The sequence below is a fragment of the Protopterus annectens genome, chromosome 11.part0, assembly GCF_019279795.1.
Source record: "Protopterus annectens isolate FY-2018-M chromosome 11.part0, PAN1.0, whole genome shotgun sequence".
In the NCBI taxonomy this organism is placed as follows: domain Eukaryota; kingdom Metazoa; phylum Chordata; order Ceratodontiformes; family Protopteridae; genus Protopterus; species Protopterus annectens.
Genome location: NC_056745.1, coordinates 1,037,831,283 through 1,037,849,029, shown reverse-complemented (window position 1 = coordinate 1,037,849,029; position 17,747 = coordinate 1,037,831,283). Strand labels below are relative to the sequence as shown.

Sequence of the window (17,747 nt, the reverse complement as noted above, 5' to 3'; positions counted from 1 at the left end):
TGCAAGCGGTAGCATGACATATGCTGCGGCTAAGGTGATGGATACAATCCTGAAGAAGTATGTATCCAGTGGAGCCCACATTTCGAAGGATTCATGGTCATTTTTGGCTAGAGTTGGTAAAATCCCATTCAACACAGATAGCCACTTTCTAACTATCGATGTGATTGATTTATACTCATCTATTCCTCATGATGTGGAGGTGGAATGGATTCAAGCAATCACGATTATTAAACAAGGACCAACCAAAGAAATTTTGATGGTCAGGGAACTCCTGGACATTATTCTTACATGTAATTTCTTTTCATTCAATAATCGATGGTTTCACCAACTGATAGGGGTACCTATGGGATCCCCCTGTGGGGTCAGTGTGGCTAATCTGGTGATGGCTTTCTGGGAGAAGGAATTTGTATTTCCTAATGTTATAATAAAAGAAAAAGCTCTAGTATACACTCGATTTTTAGATGATATTTTCATCATCCTAAAGGGGGACAAGGAAGTGGCAGATTCCCTAGCTGAAAGTTTCAACACCTCCACTGAATTTCTGAAATTTACTTCAAATTTTTTGAAGGATGGGACTGCATATTTAGATGTGGATTTGTTTAAGGACACAATTCAGGGCTGTTATCTAACTAAAATACATTGAAAGACCACATTTTCCAACTCTTATCTGCACTTCAACAGTAATCACCCACTCCACCAAAAGAAATCGATAGTCAAAGGCCAGTTGGTCAGGGCGGCTAGAATGGTGTCGAGAGAGAGTGATTTTCAAGAGGAATGCTGTTTTATTCGAAATCTTTTTGCTAATAGGGGCTATCCTGATAGCCTGATCATGGAAATGTGTAAAGAGGTTTGCACTAAGAGGGAAAATGGCTTATATCTACCTATTCTGAGCCATTCTACCATAGAACCTATTTTGCTTCTACAGAACATCTACACTAACAGTATTTAGTCCTTCAGTTTTATTACTACTTACAATGCGGATGCGGGAGAAATAGTTTCCATCATTAAGAAGAATTGGTGTCTACTTCTTCCAGATAATCAAGGCTTTTCCCAGTTAGGATCTTATCCCAAAGTTACCTTTAGGAGAGGCCCAAATATAAAGAATATCTTGGAAATAAAACCCAAGAACCTCATTGTTAGAACTGGTATGTTTAAGATTTGTTAAAGCAGGCACCCATTTTACAATCAGAGAAATCAAATATAACATCAAGGGGAGATTTAATTGTTCAAGTGTACATGTGGTTTATCTGGCCAAATGCTCTTCGTGTCCTGTATTCTATGTAGGAAAAACGGACCGGAGGTTACAAGAGCGCCTATACGAACATCTATATGCTATCAAAAAAGAGAAAATGGACAATGCATTGGCGAAGCACATCAAAGAGAATTCTGACCATGAATTCAATTTCATGGTCATAGATCAGATGGTTCCGGATAATAGGGGGGCCCCTGAATCATTGATGTTGGAACTTAAGGAATTGTTGTGACAGTTAAAATTAGAAGCCTACCATTTTCCAGGTTTAAATAGTATGCTGTCCATTACTAGTGTATTAAAATTGAGAAGCTTGGAAAGGTAGAACATTATGGGAATTTTTCATCATGTAGATTTTTATTTATTTATTTTTATTTGTTTGGGTTAAATATAAGATACAAGTCTTGAATTTACTTTAATTTAGTTGTGAATCAATAAGTTCGTTTTAGTATGTTATTGAGTTTATTTTTTAAATGGAATTAATTTATTTTAATAATTTAGTATTTTAATTAACAGCAGTTTTGGTAATCCAATAACTTTTATGTTGCAATGTTAGGAAATGGCTGTTGTGGTTTTATCGCATCTAATTGTGATTTTTCAAGTGATAAAAAGCAGATAAAAAGCTGGTATATGTTACATTAATATAATTTAAAGTCTAGCTGTACTTTAACACTTGAATGAAAGAGAGCGTGTTGATCACATGTTATTTTATAGAATATTTAAGTACGCCACGTTAGTGGCGCGATATTTTAAAATTTCTGAAGAAGTTGGTGAAGAGTTGCTGACGAAAAGCTAGATTGGTTTTTGGCTTAAATAAATTTATATCTTTAGCGTTTCCACAGCGTGTTATAACCATTGCTGACAACCCAACTGACCTCCACTCAACTACCCAGGCAAACTTCCACACCATTAAGACTTGGCTTAGTGATAACAAACTAATACTTAATCCAAAAAAAAAAAAACCTAAGCTCCTACTCTTCCTCCCTAAAAACATCACCACACTCAAAAGTACGTTTACCATCTTATCCTACGACAACACTATCATCTCAGCTGAATCTAGTACTAAATTGCTAGATGTTACAATAGACGATCAGCTAAGTTTGATCTCCATATTACTAACTCGGTAAAAAGAACTCATCAGAAACTTGGACACGTTTTCTGAGGTAAGAAATACTTAATACTGCCCCAATAACTCTCTCCCAGGCTTTATTACGTCCAACACTCCTGTACAGCTGCCACATATTCACAAACCTAAATTCTACACTTATTTCTAAGCTTGAAACTACCTATAATAAGATTGCCAGATTTGCAGCTAACCAAACCTACAAATCACACCACTGCTTAGCACTACAGCAACTAGACTGGCTAGAATTCCCTCAGCTGCTCCAACTATACCAACTACAAATCATCCACTCTATCCTCTATCTACTCTCCTCCTGCCCCAGCCTCTCCACTATCATATTCAAATATTCCCCTGCAAGGACACTACGCAGCTCAAATCAAGAATTATTAGACATCTACAAACCCAAAACCAAAATAGGCTGCCTTCTCTATAACTATAACCCAGCTACATCCTGGAACCAACTCCCCTTGGAAATAAAATCTCTCCAGCATAGCAAAAGTTTCAAATTAGCCACAAGGAAATACCTAAAAATAAAGTGGTCTTGCCACTATAACCAATCACACTGAAACCACCATCCTTTCACCTATTTAACCACCTCACTCACTCAATGTATCTCTAACACTATTCCCCTGCCTCTTCTACCTATTCCTTTCCTCTATCTCCAACCACTCTTAATTCTTACAGTCTCAAAACAACCTACCTGTCTAGTCTGTCTCCTATACTCTACCTCCACTATATCTCCTACTAGCCATTCTTACTTTCGTTTCTTGTTTTCAAACTCCTATACAACCAGATCCTACCCACTTTAAATAAGCATCTGCCTAACTATTAACTCATTTTGCCCTAAGCAGCTTAAATAATATTGTAACTAGTCACATTTTCTTCTAATTGTTTAAAACCTTGTTTGTAACAACTCACATACTTGTCTGCCAATTGTTAATACTCTGTATAATTGAATTGCCTGAGGAGCTTTTTTTTCTCTCCAAGTCTCTGCTTGTAAGATAGCTGATTGTTACTACTATGTTACTAAAATTTAAAGAATTGTTTTCTAGTCCTGAGGAGCTTTTCTCCCTGGGTCTCTGCTGAAAATGAGCCAAAACCTTAGCCAGACTAACCTGGTTAACAAATGTAAAATAAATAAATACATAAATAAAATAACAATGTTTCTTCCTACACTAAACATGGAGTCTACTATGCATGCATATGCATTCTACAGACTACATGAAACAAAGTCAACTTGCCAACAGTAATTTAATCAAGTCCCAATCCAGAAACAGATCTACTCAAAAACTACCTTTAATGATCCAAAAATGCACCTGTTTTTACAACTCTAACACACACACATGCGTGTGTGTGTGTGTGTGTGTGTGTGTGTGTGTGTAATACACACACACAGCACTGGGATAAGAGCAAAGTCACATTCTCTGAAAGTGGCTTTCAGCAGGGCCATTTCAATGGCTCATGAATGGGAGTAAATCACCACTGTTCACCTGTCATGTTCTTATCATTCAGGAGAAATAGAGGGGTTGGCAGGCAAATCAGACAGCAGGTCTCAATAACAACATGAACACACAGAGCAGATTCTTCTTTTAAATTATACTGGCCATTAATCCTGGAAGGAATAACATTTCTGGTCCAGTGAGAGTTCTAAAGAGCAGACTTCAGGGAGCTAAATGGGGAAGATGAAGGCAGTCTGGAAGGTGTCACTATCTAGAAGCAGAGTTGAGAAGGGAGAGTATCTACTTCTGTATGGGAGGTCTGAATTGGTAGACATAAATTTCCACTGGGTGTGAGTACTGCAAACACACTGCTTTTTAAGAAACAAGATTTATTTTAATGCACAGGCACATTGGGAAGGCCATCAACCCCACTCCCTGTTTGGTTTATTAAATACATTACTATTTATAAATATCCCAGTTAATAACTGTCTTGTGTTACAAGCCTACAAATTTAAGCCAAGCTTTGGTTTTCTCACATTTGTCTGTGTTCCGCTTCATACATTTATGTCTGTTAAGTGAAATGTCATTTTAGCTCACTTTTGTTAACTGAAAATAAACATCTATATGCTGGTACAACTTGAACTCCAAGCATCTTAAATGTTTAAAAGAATAAACTGCTGAGCTACCTGAAAAGAAGTGCAGACAGAGTTGTTTTTCCTCATCCCAGAAAGTAACGTAAACCTTACAGAGTAAACTACTACTGCCTGACTGCTAAACTGACCTTGAATATTGACTTATCTCAACTTGTGAGATAAACTGTATGAAAAGTATTAAAATCCTTTGTGCCTAACATGGGATTTGCTGTGGCCAAAAGAGATCCTCATGGCACTAAGGAGAAAGTTTCTGTTGGGGAAAGCCTGTAAAGCTAAAACTCATATAACTAAACTTGTAGCCACCATTTTCTGTTTTGACTGGAAAAAACAGTTGAGACTTTAGTGAATTCTACTATAGCTCTGCAGGAAAGATATACAGCCACTGTCAAACACCTGTACAGCCTCCAGCAAAAGCTATCCAGTATAATAACCCAATCATCCAACTAAGAACCCCAAAGCTCAGTACACCTCTGGAAAAAACTTGAAATGGAACATGATGTGGAAACTTACTTGGTGTCTTTGATGGCAAGGTGAAACTGTCCCCAAGCTCAGTGGGCCAAAATAATGTCCTTACACCTGACCAGGGACTCACCAAACGCGCACAGAGACATTGAGGATGCTGCTGCTTAAAATTATCAGAAACTGAAACAGGAAATTCTGGCTAGGGTTGGAGTTTCACACAAAGCTGAGTCACTCAAATGTAACAATTGGACATTTAATGTAAAAAGACGTTAAGGTCACAAATGGCCGACCATGCATTTTTTTAAAACTGTATCTGGAACTTTGTGTAAATAATGTAAATTATATAATTAAAATGATAAAAATCATGGACGTAGATAAATTTACAAGATCAACCTCCAGTAGCTTAAGAAAGTAGTAGAACATTTGTTGTCAAATAGAATAGCAAACCCTAAGTCGGACTTGCATGCATTTAGCACTAAGGTCATCATCAAAATGTGTTCCTTTACCTGCAAACAAGAACAAATGTTAATGAACAGACTGTAGCTCGTTAATGGAGTTATGTATCAGAAAGTCAACCAAATGTGGGCATGTCAGTGTGTGTAACTAAGCAAGCCAGTTAGGATTCTAGTAACTGTTCTACAATTGGCAAAGTATATTTTAAGTGGTTCCTTGGAATAAAAGGGAGGCCCTGTAGTGTAAAAAACTCTGAGCACTGTGCTTTTCACCCTGTTGCCACTGCTTTCCCATCCAAGTTGATAGCAGCCAGTGATTTTTGTAATGTGGAAATCTTTCTTCTTAGGTCAGGCTAAGGTGAAACTCAGAATGGCACTACTTGTCAACAGTTGCTGCTCTGTAGAAATTTTTCTGTCCAGTCTCAAGCTGCTGCAGGGTTTTGAGTTTCTGTCCCTCCAGGCCTGCTGCTTCTTATGGTACTGCATTAATTGCTTATACTTTTCCTGTTTGGTCAGTTTCCTGTAAAAATGCCAATATGGGCATTTCCTACAGAACCAAAGAAAAGAACCAAAGAAAAGAGGCCGAAGCATCTGTATAACTGTCTGTATGGATTCCCTCTTTTCTTACAATTTATTTTAAATCTCCTGGAAGAGAGTACAAAATAGGCTACCTTTTCCCACTGGGGCATTCACAGTTGTTGTCTGATATCCTCAGTAAAGGGCTGTATGCAAAACAAGTATGCTCTATGACAACAGGCCATAAAGCAGCATTCATAGCAGTCACTCCCAGTGGTATAGCCACATTTAATAATAATATTTACCCACTGTCAGTTGTTTGCATCAGTTTACTTATCCTCTCCCCCTCAAAGAGGCATTAGAGCCCCTTAATTAACTCATCAGTTTGGTTGAGAATATCACACTGACGTTGCACCAAAGTGGCTGAAGTGTAAATCTCCTTCCTACATCTGTGTAGTGGAAGCATGTTCATAAAAAGTATCAGTTTAAATACCTTAGCATCCACTTCAGTTATACATATTAATACAAAGGAAATACCTTAGTGTCCACATAAACTATACAAGCTAACACATAAGAAAATAGCTGCAACACTTTTATAGAGTAACTTGACTTCTCAACTATATGTATTCTGTTAGGCCAATACCATCCATACCACCACCATTACCAAGGTTTCATAGCACAGAACTGAAATACAAACCCTTAGCAATCTCATCAAGTACCATAACTGCATCCTCTCTAATGTGGCAAGAAAATTAATGCAAAAACAAAAACAATTCAGTTTTGCAAATCAAATGGGTTCCTACCTCCAATGGCAATGATGTGCTGAAAGGAAGGGTAGAAAGAACTGAAATGTAATTTACACCATTATTTTTTACTTAACCTTTTGTGCATGTACCTGTGGTTCATTATTAAATGACAATATCCTAGCTCGTGGTACTGTCTGATACTATATGGCCCAAGGATGGTATCGCCTGATAAGTTACATAATTCACACCTTCCTGTGATGGTAACAAAAAGTACAGTTTTGTACCTACCATAAATGTAGATGTCCGATAGACATGCAACTGCAGTCATAACATGTGGGTTGTCCTGCCTCAGGCAGCCCTCGGTCGGCCGGATTCCAAAGTCTGGGTCCGACATCAGCTGATGTCGCATTTCTCTCCGACGTCAGAGCAGCTGGAGTACATAAGCATCAGCCGACGCCATTTTCTTCAGTGTTTCTTGCCCCAGATGCCAGGTGCCCTCCAAGGAAGGCTGTAATCAAATTGGAAGACAAAAATAGGATTCCAAACAAGTAAATGAGCAATAAAACAAATACACCATAACAGATATCCCCAGCTAAGAGAAACAGGGATAGGAGTGGACCCTAGGCATAGAGGGGTATGGAGGGTGGGAAAATCCGACTGCAGTTGCATGTCTATCGGACATCTACATTTATGGTAGGTACAAAACTGTACTATGTCCTTCAAGAATGCAACTGCAGTCATAACATATGGGTTGAATACCATAGCTTAGCTGGGGGAGGAGGAATGCTCTAGGAAAAAGATGGTGTGGCAATCAAACCCTGCAGGACTGCTGAAGCAAAGCCTGCTCTGGATCTGGAGTATAGAGGGAGATTGTAGTGTTTGGAGAATGTATGCACGGAGCTCCATGTAGCAGCTTCTAGAATGTCCTTAGTAGGCACCCCTCTTAAGAATGCTGTAGAGGTGGCTGTAGCTCTGGTGGAATGTGGTCTGACATTGGCTGGAACAGTCTTTCCATGAAAGGAATAACAGAATCTGATGCAATGCCCAATCCATTTTGAAATAGTCTGTTTTGAGATTGCTTTTCCTTGTACTGCAGGGGCGTAAGCTACAAAAAGTTGTTCAAACTTCCTACTGGTCTTGGTTCTGTCCAAGTAGTAACGAAGTTGTCTGTGAATGTCCAAGGTATGCAACAGTCGTTCCCCCCTGTTCTCAGGATTGGGGAAGAAAGCAGGCAGATGAATGACTTGATTTAAAGAAACCCTAGATACCACCTTTGGCATAAAAGTAGGGTTGGTCCTTAATGAAACCCTGTCTCTGTGAAAAATAATAAAGGGTGGTATTGCCATTAGGGCCTGTAGCTCCGAAACCCTTCTTGCTGATGTAATTGCCAACAGGAAAGCTGTCTTCCATAAGAGAAATTGCAAGTCAACTGAAGCTGCTGGCTCAAAAGGAGGTAGAGTCAGTTTTTCTAGGACAAAGTTGAGGTCCCAGGCTGGAACTGGGGCCTTTCTTGGTGGCTTAATGTTCTTGATTCCCCTGAGGAATTGCCTTAGTAAAGGGTGTGAAAAAACAGGAGGATCAGTGTTGTATCTAGCTGAAATAGCTGATGCATGAATCTTTATGGAAGAATATGAGAGACCGTTCTTTAACATATCTGCCAAATATTCCAAGATGAGTGGGATGTTCAACAATGATGCATCATGTCCCTTGCTGGTATTCCAAATGCTGAATCTTTTCCACTTTGCTGAATAAACCTTTCTGGTGGATGGTCTTCGAGCCTCTGTTAGTATCCACTGTACTTCCTTGGAGAGAGATAGGCTGAAGTTATTTATGGGATCTCCCAGGCTGTTAGCTGCAGTGTCTTTAGATTTGGATGCACTGTTTCGAAGTTGTGTTGAGTCAGAAGTAGAGGCCATTGGGGAAGGGCCCACCTCCTGGTGTGACATATGCTCCGTAGTAATGGGTACCAGTGTTGTCTTGGCCAGTCCGGAGCTATTATGATTCCTTTCGGTCTCTCTGCTTTGATCTTTAGTAATACTGAGGTCATCAGTGGCAGAGGTGGAAATGCATAGATTGTTAGGGAGTTCCAGTTGAATGAGAGGGCATTTATTTTCCAAGTTTTCGGATGGTATGTCCTTGTGCAGTATTTTGGCAGAAGATGATTGAGATGAGAGGCAAATAGGTCCACTTCTGGCTTGCCCCATGTCGAAGTGAGTTGTCTGAAGGCCTTCGGATGTAACCTCCACTCGTGTGGATCTGTGAAATTCCTGTTTAGGCTGTCCGCCAACACATTGTCCTTTCCTGGAACAAACTGGGATTGTAACTGGATGTTTAGGCTCAGTGATTTCTCCCAAAGATGCATTGTCAGTCTGCAAAGGGGGTAAGAGTGGGTGCCCCCTTGCTTGTTTATGTACCACATTACAGTGGTGTTGTCTGTCCGTATCAGTAAATGGCCTTGCTGGAGTTGGTTTTGAAAAGCCTCGATGGCATGCATTACTGCCAGCATTTCCTTTTGGTTTATATGCAGATGTAAATCCAAAAACTGGTCTTTATTTGTAGCAAAAACACCACACTGCTGTCACGTATCACCGCAAGCGCTTTCGCTAGGATATTCCTAGCTTTTTCAAGTTACTAAAACATTTTAAACCATCAGCTTATATAGCTGCTTGTGCTAATTGTCAAACAATCGTAGTGCAATTAAAAAAGTGTTCAATTGAAAGTATGCAATGTAATGTATTTTGAAGTGTTAAGAAAGGACCTTTTCACCTGATGGGTAGTTTTTTCCACCTAATTAGGTGATTGGTAATTGAACACTTTTTTAATTGCACTACGATTGTTTGACAATTAGCACAAGCAGCCTATATGCTGATGGTTTAAAAATGTTTTAGTAACTTGAAAAAGCTAGGAAATATCCGTGCCAAAGCGTGTGGTGACAGCGTGACAGCAGTGTGGTGTTTGCTACAAATAAAGAAATTTTTTTTTTTTACTTTTATTTCGCGGGTGTCAGCTTGGTGGTCTTCAAACTTGTTCTTGGTCCTGTTTTTTCTTTGGTTTTGGTTATATGCAGATGTTTTTCCTTTGGAGACCATTGTCCTTGTATACACCTGCCTTCCATGCGTGCCCCCCATCCAAGGTCTGAGGCGTCTGTGGTCATGGTCTGTGTTATCTGTGGTTTTTTGAATGACATACCTGTGTTTGCCTGGCTCACCGAGGCCCACCATTGGAATTCCTTTTGTAGGCATGGAATGAGCGGTATGATTGTCTCCAAGTTGTTGCTGTGTTGAGACCAAATACTTTTTAGGTACCATTGAAGCTTTCTCATGTGTAGCCTTGCTAATGGAACCAGGAGAATGCAGGATGCCATGTAACCCAGGGCCTGTAGGAATCTCCTTGCAGTCATCTGGGTGAGTTTTGCTAAGCCTTTGAAATAATGAGTTAACTTCTCTTGCTTGTCTTCTGTCAGGTAAGCCATCTGAGAGGCTGTGTCTAGTTTGGCTCCTAAGAAGATTATTTGCTGGGATGGCTGCAGTCTTGACTTTTGGAAGTTGACTGTGTATCCCAGAGCATGACATAATCCAGGTTTTTTGTCAACATCAATTTGTCGTCCACTTGTATGAGGCAGTCGTCCAGGTACGGGTAAATTTGTATCCCCTGGAGCCTGCAATGAGCAATTACTGAAGCCAGGCATTTCGTGAATACTCTGGGCGAGTAGATAAGCCAAATGGCAATGCTGAGAATTGATAATGCTCTGGCCCTGCAAGAAATCTGAGGTATCTTCTGCAGCTGTGTCTGATAGGGACATGCAGGTATGCCTCCTTGAGGTCCAGAGTAATCAGCCAAGACCCCTTGCCCAGCATGGGAAGGAGTTGCTGTAGAGTCAGCATTTTGAACTTTGGTACTATGAGAAAGGTGTTTAATGCGGACAAGTCCAGTATTGGTCTCCATTGAGATTCTTTTCTTGGAACAAGGAACAGTCTTGAGTAAAACCCTGGTCTTGTTCTTGTTGTGGAACTCTTTCTATTGCTTTCATCCGGGTCAGCAGAGTGATTTGCTTGATAGCCTCTGCCCTCTGGTTTTGTGGTAGGTTTGGCATGCCTTGTTTTCTTGGTAAGGTATGAAAATGAAACCTGTACCTCGGTCTATAATGTCCAAAATCCATTTGTCCTTTGTCAGTCTGTGCCAATTTTCTGCAAACAGAGATAATTTCCGCCAAGGGAGCTTCTATTTGTTCCCTGGTATAGTAGAGGAAAGTCATTGAGATTGTGGTTGTGGGGCAGGTGAAACCCCTGCGTCACTTCTTTGCTTCCTGGCTGCCATTGTCGCCCCTGTAAGGCCTCTGTATTGGCCTCTTCCTCGGCCACGTCTGTTCTTACCCCTTTGAAACTTTTCTGTATTAGGAAAGGACCAGTTTTTGGAAGGTCAATTCCTACTGAATCTGGGAGGTTGAACCTGTAGGAAATCTTTCACCGTCTGAACTGATTTTGCTTTCTCTTCGATGGTCTTTAACACATCCTTAGCATTGGCACCAAAAAGCTTGTTCTTTTCCAAAGGTGCATCCAGAAGTTTTGCTTTTACATGATCTGGTAGAGGTTGATCTTTTAACCAAGCATGTCTACGAATGACTGCCCCTGTCATAGCTGCCCTACATGAAGCTTCCAGTGCATCATATCCACACTGCAGGAAGTGATTGCTTACTTGCTGAGTGTTATGTACAGCTTCCTGCAAAGTCTTCCTGTCTAAAGGATCAGGAGTGGCTAAAGTTTTTTGTAAATCTTCTAAATGGTAATCCTGATATTGTAACATATGAAAAAGGCAATTTAAAGCTCTCATAGATAAGGTAGTAGATGTGTAAACCTTTTTGCCCCATCTCTCTAAAGATCTAGCCTCCCTGTTGGAGGGCAGTGGATTTTTAGAGGTGGAGGCTGAAACTCCTTTAGGCCCCTGTGAAATAGTTTCCAAATCAGCAGAATGGGCCCTGAATAAATGGGAATGAGTTTCTGGGACCCTGTAATACCTGTCTGGCTTGGCTGGAGCAGGAGGAAGAGAATCAGGGGTAGTACTAGAGTCAGAATATAAATAATCCAGAACATCAAGTACAGGAAGAATAGCTAAGGGCCTGTGCTGGGGCTTCTTAAGGAAAGTCCTCAGGCGTTTCCTAGAATCAGAATATTCCTGACCTTGCCACTTGAAATGTTCCCTCATGGTGTGCAGAACTTCCCCAAAAGAAATATCCTCAGGAGGGGAGGCCGAGGGGATGGAATCTTCTGCATCCGAGTCCTCATAGGTCTGGAAGAGCTCTTCCTGGCTATCAGAGTGGACAGAGCCCTCAGAATCTTCATCTGAAGGAATAGGTTCAGAGGGTTCAACCCTGGACCTTTTATCAGAAGGAGGCTGGGATCCTCTCTCAGGATGGGCCTGTGAACCTCTAATCATGGAAATTAAATCAGCAGCCATGGACATAATTTGTGTCTCTGGAGTAGGCTGAGGTAAGGATTTGGAAGTAATATGCTTTGTTTTGCTGGCTGCCTTAGCCCTAGTGTAGGCCTTAATAGACATGGCCATAAGAGGCCTGGCAGCTCCACGTGCAGGAATGACCTTGTCTACAGCAATGGTCTTGGGCATTTCCTCGGTTTCGGTGTCCGGAGGAAAATCGATAACTGGCATCGGAGTGATGTCCGGAATCGGAGTCGTTGGTAATGCAGTGTCTTCGGTTCGGAGCGGTGAAGAGACCGTCTCAGAGGGAACCGGAGCACTCGCGCTAGGTTTTGGCGTGGAGTCGGTGGTAGACGAGGGCCGAGGACGTCGGTCCCGGTCTTTTCGCTTTTGGGGAGTTTGCGATGTCGGAAGATCCGACGGCATGTTGTAAGCAAATTTATCGGCGAAAAAGTCTACAGCGAACTCCGCCCGGCGCCTGAGAGTGCGCTTGTTGAAGCGAGCACAGGCTACACAGGCCGAGACGTCGTGGTCTGGGCCCAGGCAAGAAAGACAGTAAGAGTGGAAATCCTTATGAGGTATTTGTTTACCACAAGAAAGACAATTGTTAACTTTTTCAGTTATTTCTGATATCAGCTGAGGCAAGAAAAGGTCCCCAACGGGGTACTTAGCTTTTTTGATGACTTCGGAATCGAAGAATACAGGAGCTGACCGACCGGCACTTGCGAACTGCTTCTGCTTCGGGCACCGCGTGGCAAGAAAGACTGAAGAAAATGGCATCGGCTGATGCATATGTACTCCAGCCACTCTGACGTCGGAGAGAAATGCGACATCAGCCGACGTCGGACCCAGACTTTGGAATCCGGCCGACCGAGGGCTGCCTGAGGCAGGACAACCCACATGTTATGACTGCAGTTGCATTCTTGAAGGACATCCTGTTAAACACTGCAATATGAGGAAAATGCAAAACAAAAAAAAAAAAAAAGGAATACTTCAATGTAGGAATTCATTCTGCAAATCTGCCTGGATAAGTATAATAATTTTACTTACGAAAGACTAATGGTGAAATGAAAACGCTGCCTAAGCCCCTTGAAGGTGACAAATGACTGAGCTGGGAAGCTTCTAGTAGACATCTCACAGTATGGTCTCTCAAAGTCATCTGACGGGCATTCACATTTGAAACCACCAACAAGTAGGTTAATACATTTTCCTCCATTCTTGCATACGCCTGGGACACAACGACCTGAACTGGAATTCACTTCACAGTGATCGCCTGTAAGTAATGCAAGAAATGGTGAGATGTTAAGCTCTGATGATAAAAATGCAACATATAATCACAAAAGCTGGGTGGCATATTATTTCTTGAAACAAAACAATTTTGGAGATTTTCTTCTCCATTTTTAGAAATAACTGCATGCATTTTATAATTTGTACTGTCCAGCCGTCTCATAAAATTATGTACTTATACACCCCTCACAACTATTTAACCGTTTCAGTTTAAAAGATGAAAATATGACAGTTTAACAAGTATACTGTATTAAAATCCTGAAATCTGACTGGACTACGTTTTCGCACTTTAGTACACTAAGATTTTTTTTATTTTACCGTTAATTTTGGAATCAAATATATACACTGATTACATGATTTTCTTTTTGTTTGATTTTATTTTCAAAATAGCAATAAAAGTTAAAATTTAAAAAAAAAAACTATTTCTAAACACATTCAGAGGCTGGGCTTATTATTTGAGAAATGCCAGTCTAAAAGTTTAAAGTCATATCCAACCTATAGTAAAATGTTTTAGTTCAATTATTAGTTCAGTACAACAGCAAGGCTTGAAATCAATCTTGAAAGAGTAACAGCACATAGATAAAAGTTAAAATGTATATGCTTCAGCATCAGTCAGTTACTCTTTTTTTTTTTTTTTTTTACTTGCATGTTTTGTCAAGTCTCTGTTCTGGTAGCCCTACCTGTTATAACTGTCTTCAGTGATGGTGCAGTAATGACTTTATTTTATTCTGTTACAGTATATGCAATAAGCTTTGTGTAAGGAAACTCAAGCCAGACTTGAAAATTCTATCTCCAGTATTCAGACAGCTAATTGCAACCATAACAAAGAGATACGTCAACATGACACAGTAAGGGAAAGCTGTTTAACAATTTACTACTCATGGATAAGAGGCACCCTGCAGAAAAACATGCTTCCACTGTGTAGAAAATACACGTGTGGTACATGGTCTCTAATTATCAAGTGGGCAAAAATCCCCCAAACATGCATCCTTAGTTGTTGTTGTAATGAGACTTAAATGTAAAAATAATTAACACCAGTTCTTAATAACTTTTCAAATACATCTTAGCCAGCAACAAAAAGTGTGTGTCAAGCTAACCTAAAATGTTGCATAAAAATTAGTTTAGGTGTTTTAAGATTGTAAAAGCATCTCTCATACATACAAGAGAGATGAGACTATATATACTTACTGGTATTAACAGACATCTACACTAACTACTTTTAAACTACATCTGAGCCTCCAAAGTAGAAGAGAAAGCTCCAGTCGATATGTTCACTGAGTCCTGAAAAACAAAAAACAAAGGGTGCCAGTCATAAAGCCATGTGCCACGATAAGATGTGGTGCACTTCAGATTAACTCACAAGAGCCCTTTGCACTTCATGAAAGATGCTGCACAATGCAGCAGGACTGTCTAAGATCCCCTTGCATGATTCTGCTTCACTGGGTAAAGTTACCTCCCCAACCAAGGGTGCCGGAACCATAGAGCGAGGGGGGTGGGAATGCCCACCCAATTTACAGGTCTGACCATGATGGCAACATCTTTTTAGGAGGACCTGTGCATTTAGAGCAGTCCCGTACATCTGTGCATGCATTCTTATCCATCCACCCTCACAATTTTAAACTACAGTACAGCTTTTAATGAGAGTTTTCTGCTGGATATGCTGCTGCTTCCAGGTAAGGGTGCTGCCTAATCACATTTGGTGTTTTTGCTGGGGATTAGTTTGCTCACATAAGCTGCTGCTGATCATTCCAGGGGTGGTTGTTGCGGAGTGTTTTGCTGATCATTCCGGGGGGGTTGTTGCTGAGTGTTTTGCTGATCATTCCAAGAGGTTGCTGTTGAGTGTTTTGCGGATCACTACAGAGGGTTGTTGCTGGTGTGTGTATGTTTGGCTGATCATTTCGGAGGGCTGTTGCTGGTGTGTGTGTGTGTGTGTATGCAGACACACACAATGATCAGCAAAAAAATATATATATATATATATATATATATATATATATATATATATATATATATATATATATATATACACACACACACACACACACACACACACACACACACACAAGTGCCCCAGTTAGGTATGGTTAGCATTACTCAGGCTCAAACCCTGTACCCCTTGGGTACAAGAGCCTGAATTCTGTACCCATATCACCACTTGTGATTCAATGAGTTGAGTCCATAGCTTTCAACTGTGCAGACTGTCACAGAATATTTGGCTCATGTTTTTGGTCTGTTCCTCTTTTTCTGGCAAATCAGTGAGAATTGAATTCACTAAATGATAGCCTTTTAAGTTTCAGTCTTCCTGTCTTTCAGGAAACACATAACACTTAATTCTAGCAACTTTCTAAGATTATACAAGTAAAGTTTAAAATGTGCCCCTGGTTTTGGGCCTTTGCCCCCCCCCCCCCAAATAAAGTTCGGATTTTTCCAGATTTCTTCTGCTGCAAAGTTGAAAGATTTATTTGAGTGTCAAGTGTATTTTACAAGGAGCTGACAGCCTCAGGGGAAGAGAAGTTTAGTGTTGAATATGCCAAGTCTGTTTGCATTGTTAGTAGCACAACAGGTGGTATACTTACTTTTCATGCAGAAGGCTGTGGGTTCTACTCCCACATTATGCAGATGGATTGCTGATACTGTACTGTGTCGTATTTTAAAGGGACTGGATGCTGCAGTCCTGTGAATGTCCTCCTTTGGTGGAGATACCAAATAACTATGAACTTATCTTTTGCCATCCATTCCCTATTGCAATGTTACCAGTGTGTCATTTTTTTAATGTAACACAGGCAATTCTTCAAAGGCAACAGGGAATTTATTTGTAGATGAAACAATGAAATATAAAGTTGTTTGCTAGCAGCCTCCTCTTCATTAGTTACAGATCCCTTAAATGTGGAATTATTTTGATGACTTTTACTTCTGCAAAGGATTGTGCATACTTACTGATATTGACGGATTATAATGACAGAAGTCTGAGTAGACTTTTATGGTGGAAATGTTCTGAGTTGGGCAGTTTTGTCATTGTTACTGGAAAAAATGTTCAAAACAATAAATTTAAAAAATGCTCTAACAAGTGTGGTGTATTATACAAGGAATGTAATTTAATACACTCAGGAAGGTGAATCAAAGAAAGCATACATGTATGCATGGCCCTAAAATGTGTAAGGAGCCGATGGTTTGAAAACAGCCCAGAGGGAAGCTTAGTCTTTCACTTCCCAGATGCAAAATGAATGTGGGTTTTCGTGCCATTTCAATGAATGTGAGTTTCAAGGGCAGAGAAGTTTACTGCTCATGCTAAGTCTGTTTTCATTGTGAGACTGTTTTGTTTGTTTAGCAAATGGCTATGAGTGCTTGTGCTGTTTTATTTCAATATCTATAATCACTGTAGAAGTAAATAAGAAAACAGTATACATGCTGACAGGTTTGAACAGTGTTTATGGCAACTGACGAGAAATAGCCAAGCAAAGAACACTGGAGTGGCTGGGGAGGGGCTGTTGATGGAGCGATAGGGGGTTGCTGCAGGAGGGGCCCAATCTATTACCCTGCCTTTGTCCCAAACAATAACAGATGCCAGAATCATGAATTGAAACTAAACTCCAAAAAATACATTATTGTATCCTTTGGGAAGTCATCTACGCCAGGGAACTGCCAAGTTGACATTATCCTCTGAGAACTGACTCAACTGTTTAGAATTTGGGAACTTGTGTGTACAGTGACCTAACTTTTGACCAACATGTGCCCAGATTCATAAGTCTTTCTATACTGCACACTGCTTATAAACACATTAATTGCGACTAGATCTAGAAATGTTATTCTCCCCTTTACAAAGCCCTCATTAAATCAATCATTTTGTATAATGCCCACTTTGGCATGTATCTGTCTAGACCCATGCAACAACTGGAATACCCACAGAGATACCTTACTAAAAGGATACAAGTTCTAAACAATAGGTCTTGCGTGGGTCACCTCAAAGGTTTATCAATATACTCTGTATCCGACAGAGTGCTTAGAGGTGACCCATGTCTAGCATACAAGGCATCCTCCCACCCAATACTGATAGACCTACTGAACATCAGCAAGTCATACGGCATCAGAAATACTCGGTCCAGGTATCTAAACTGAATGTTGTGAAGAGACAGATATATATCACAGAAGCTACCACTGTTCCAGAATAGACTATCCATTAAAGTAAAACAAAGCTCATCCCTGTCCATATTCAAATGCAACTTGGATCTAAGAATGGGTAATAGAAAATGTACTGCAGGACTGCCCCTCGTGCCACTAATGGCTAGAGGCAGTTCCCAAATCCTGCATCCCTTACAAAGGCCCCCTCAAATTATCTATGGTATGATCACAGTTATTCTCACTAGGGCTAATGTGCAATTATCAGCCA

General features: G+C 40.4%; 1 protein-coding gene across 1 annotated transcript in view; it reads right to left on the bottom strand.

Moving 5' to 3' along the window:
* The window catches only part of CELSR1 (cadherin EGF LAG seven-pass G-type receptor 1), a 2,549,932-nt gene that overhangs the window by 1,442,350 nt on the left and 1,089,835 nt on the right, over positions 1-17,747 (bottom strand). Inside the window, exon 3 of the mRNA XM_044088384.1 lies at positions 13,124-13,346. Within this exon, the coding sequence (XP_043944319.1) occupies positions 13,124-13,346 (223 nt within the window). The remainder of the gene's footprint in view (positions 1-13,123; positions 13,347-17,747) is intronic.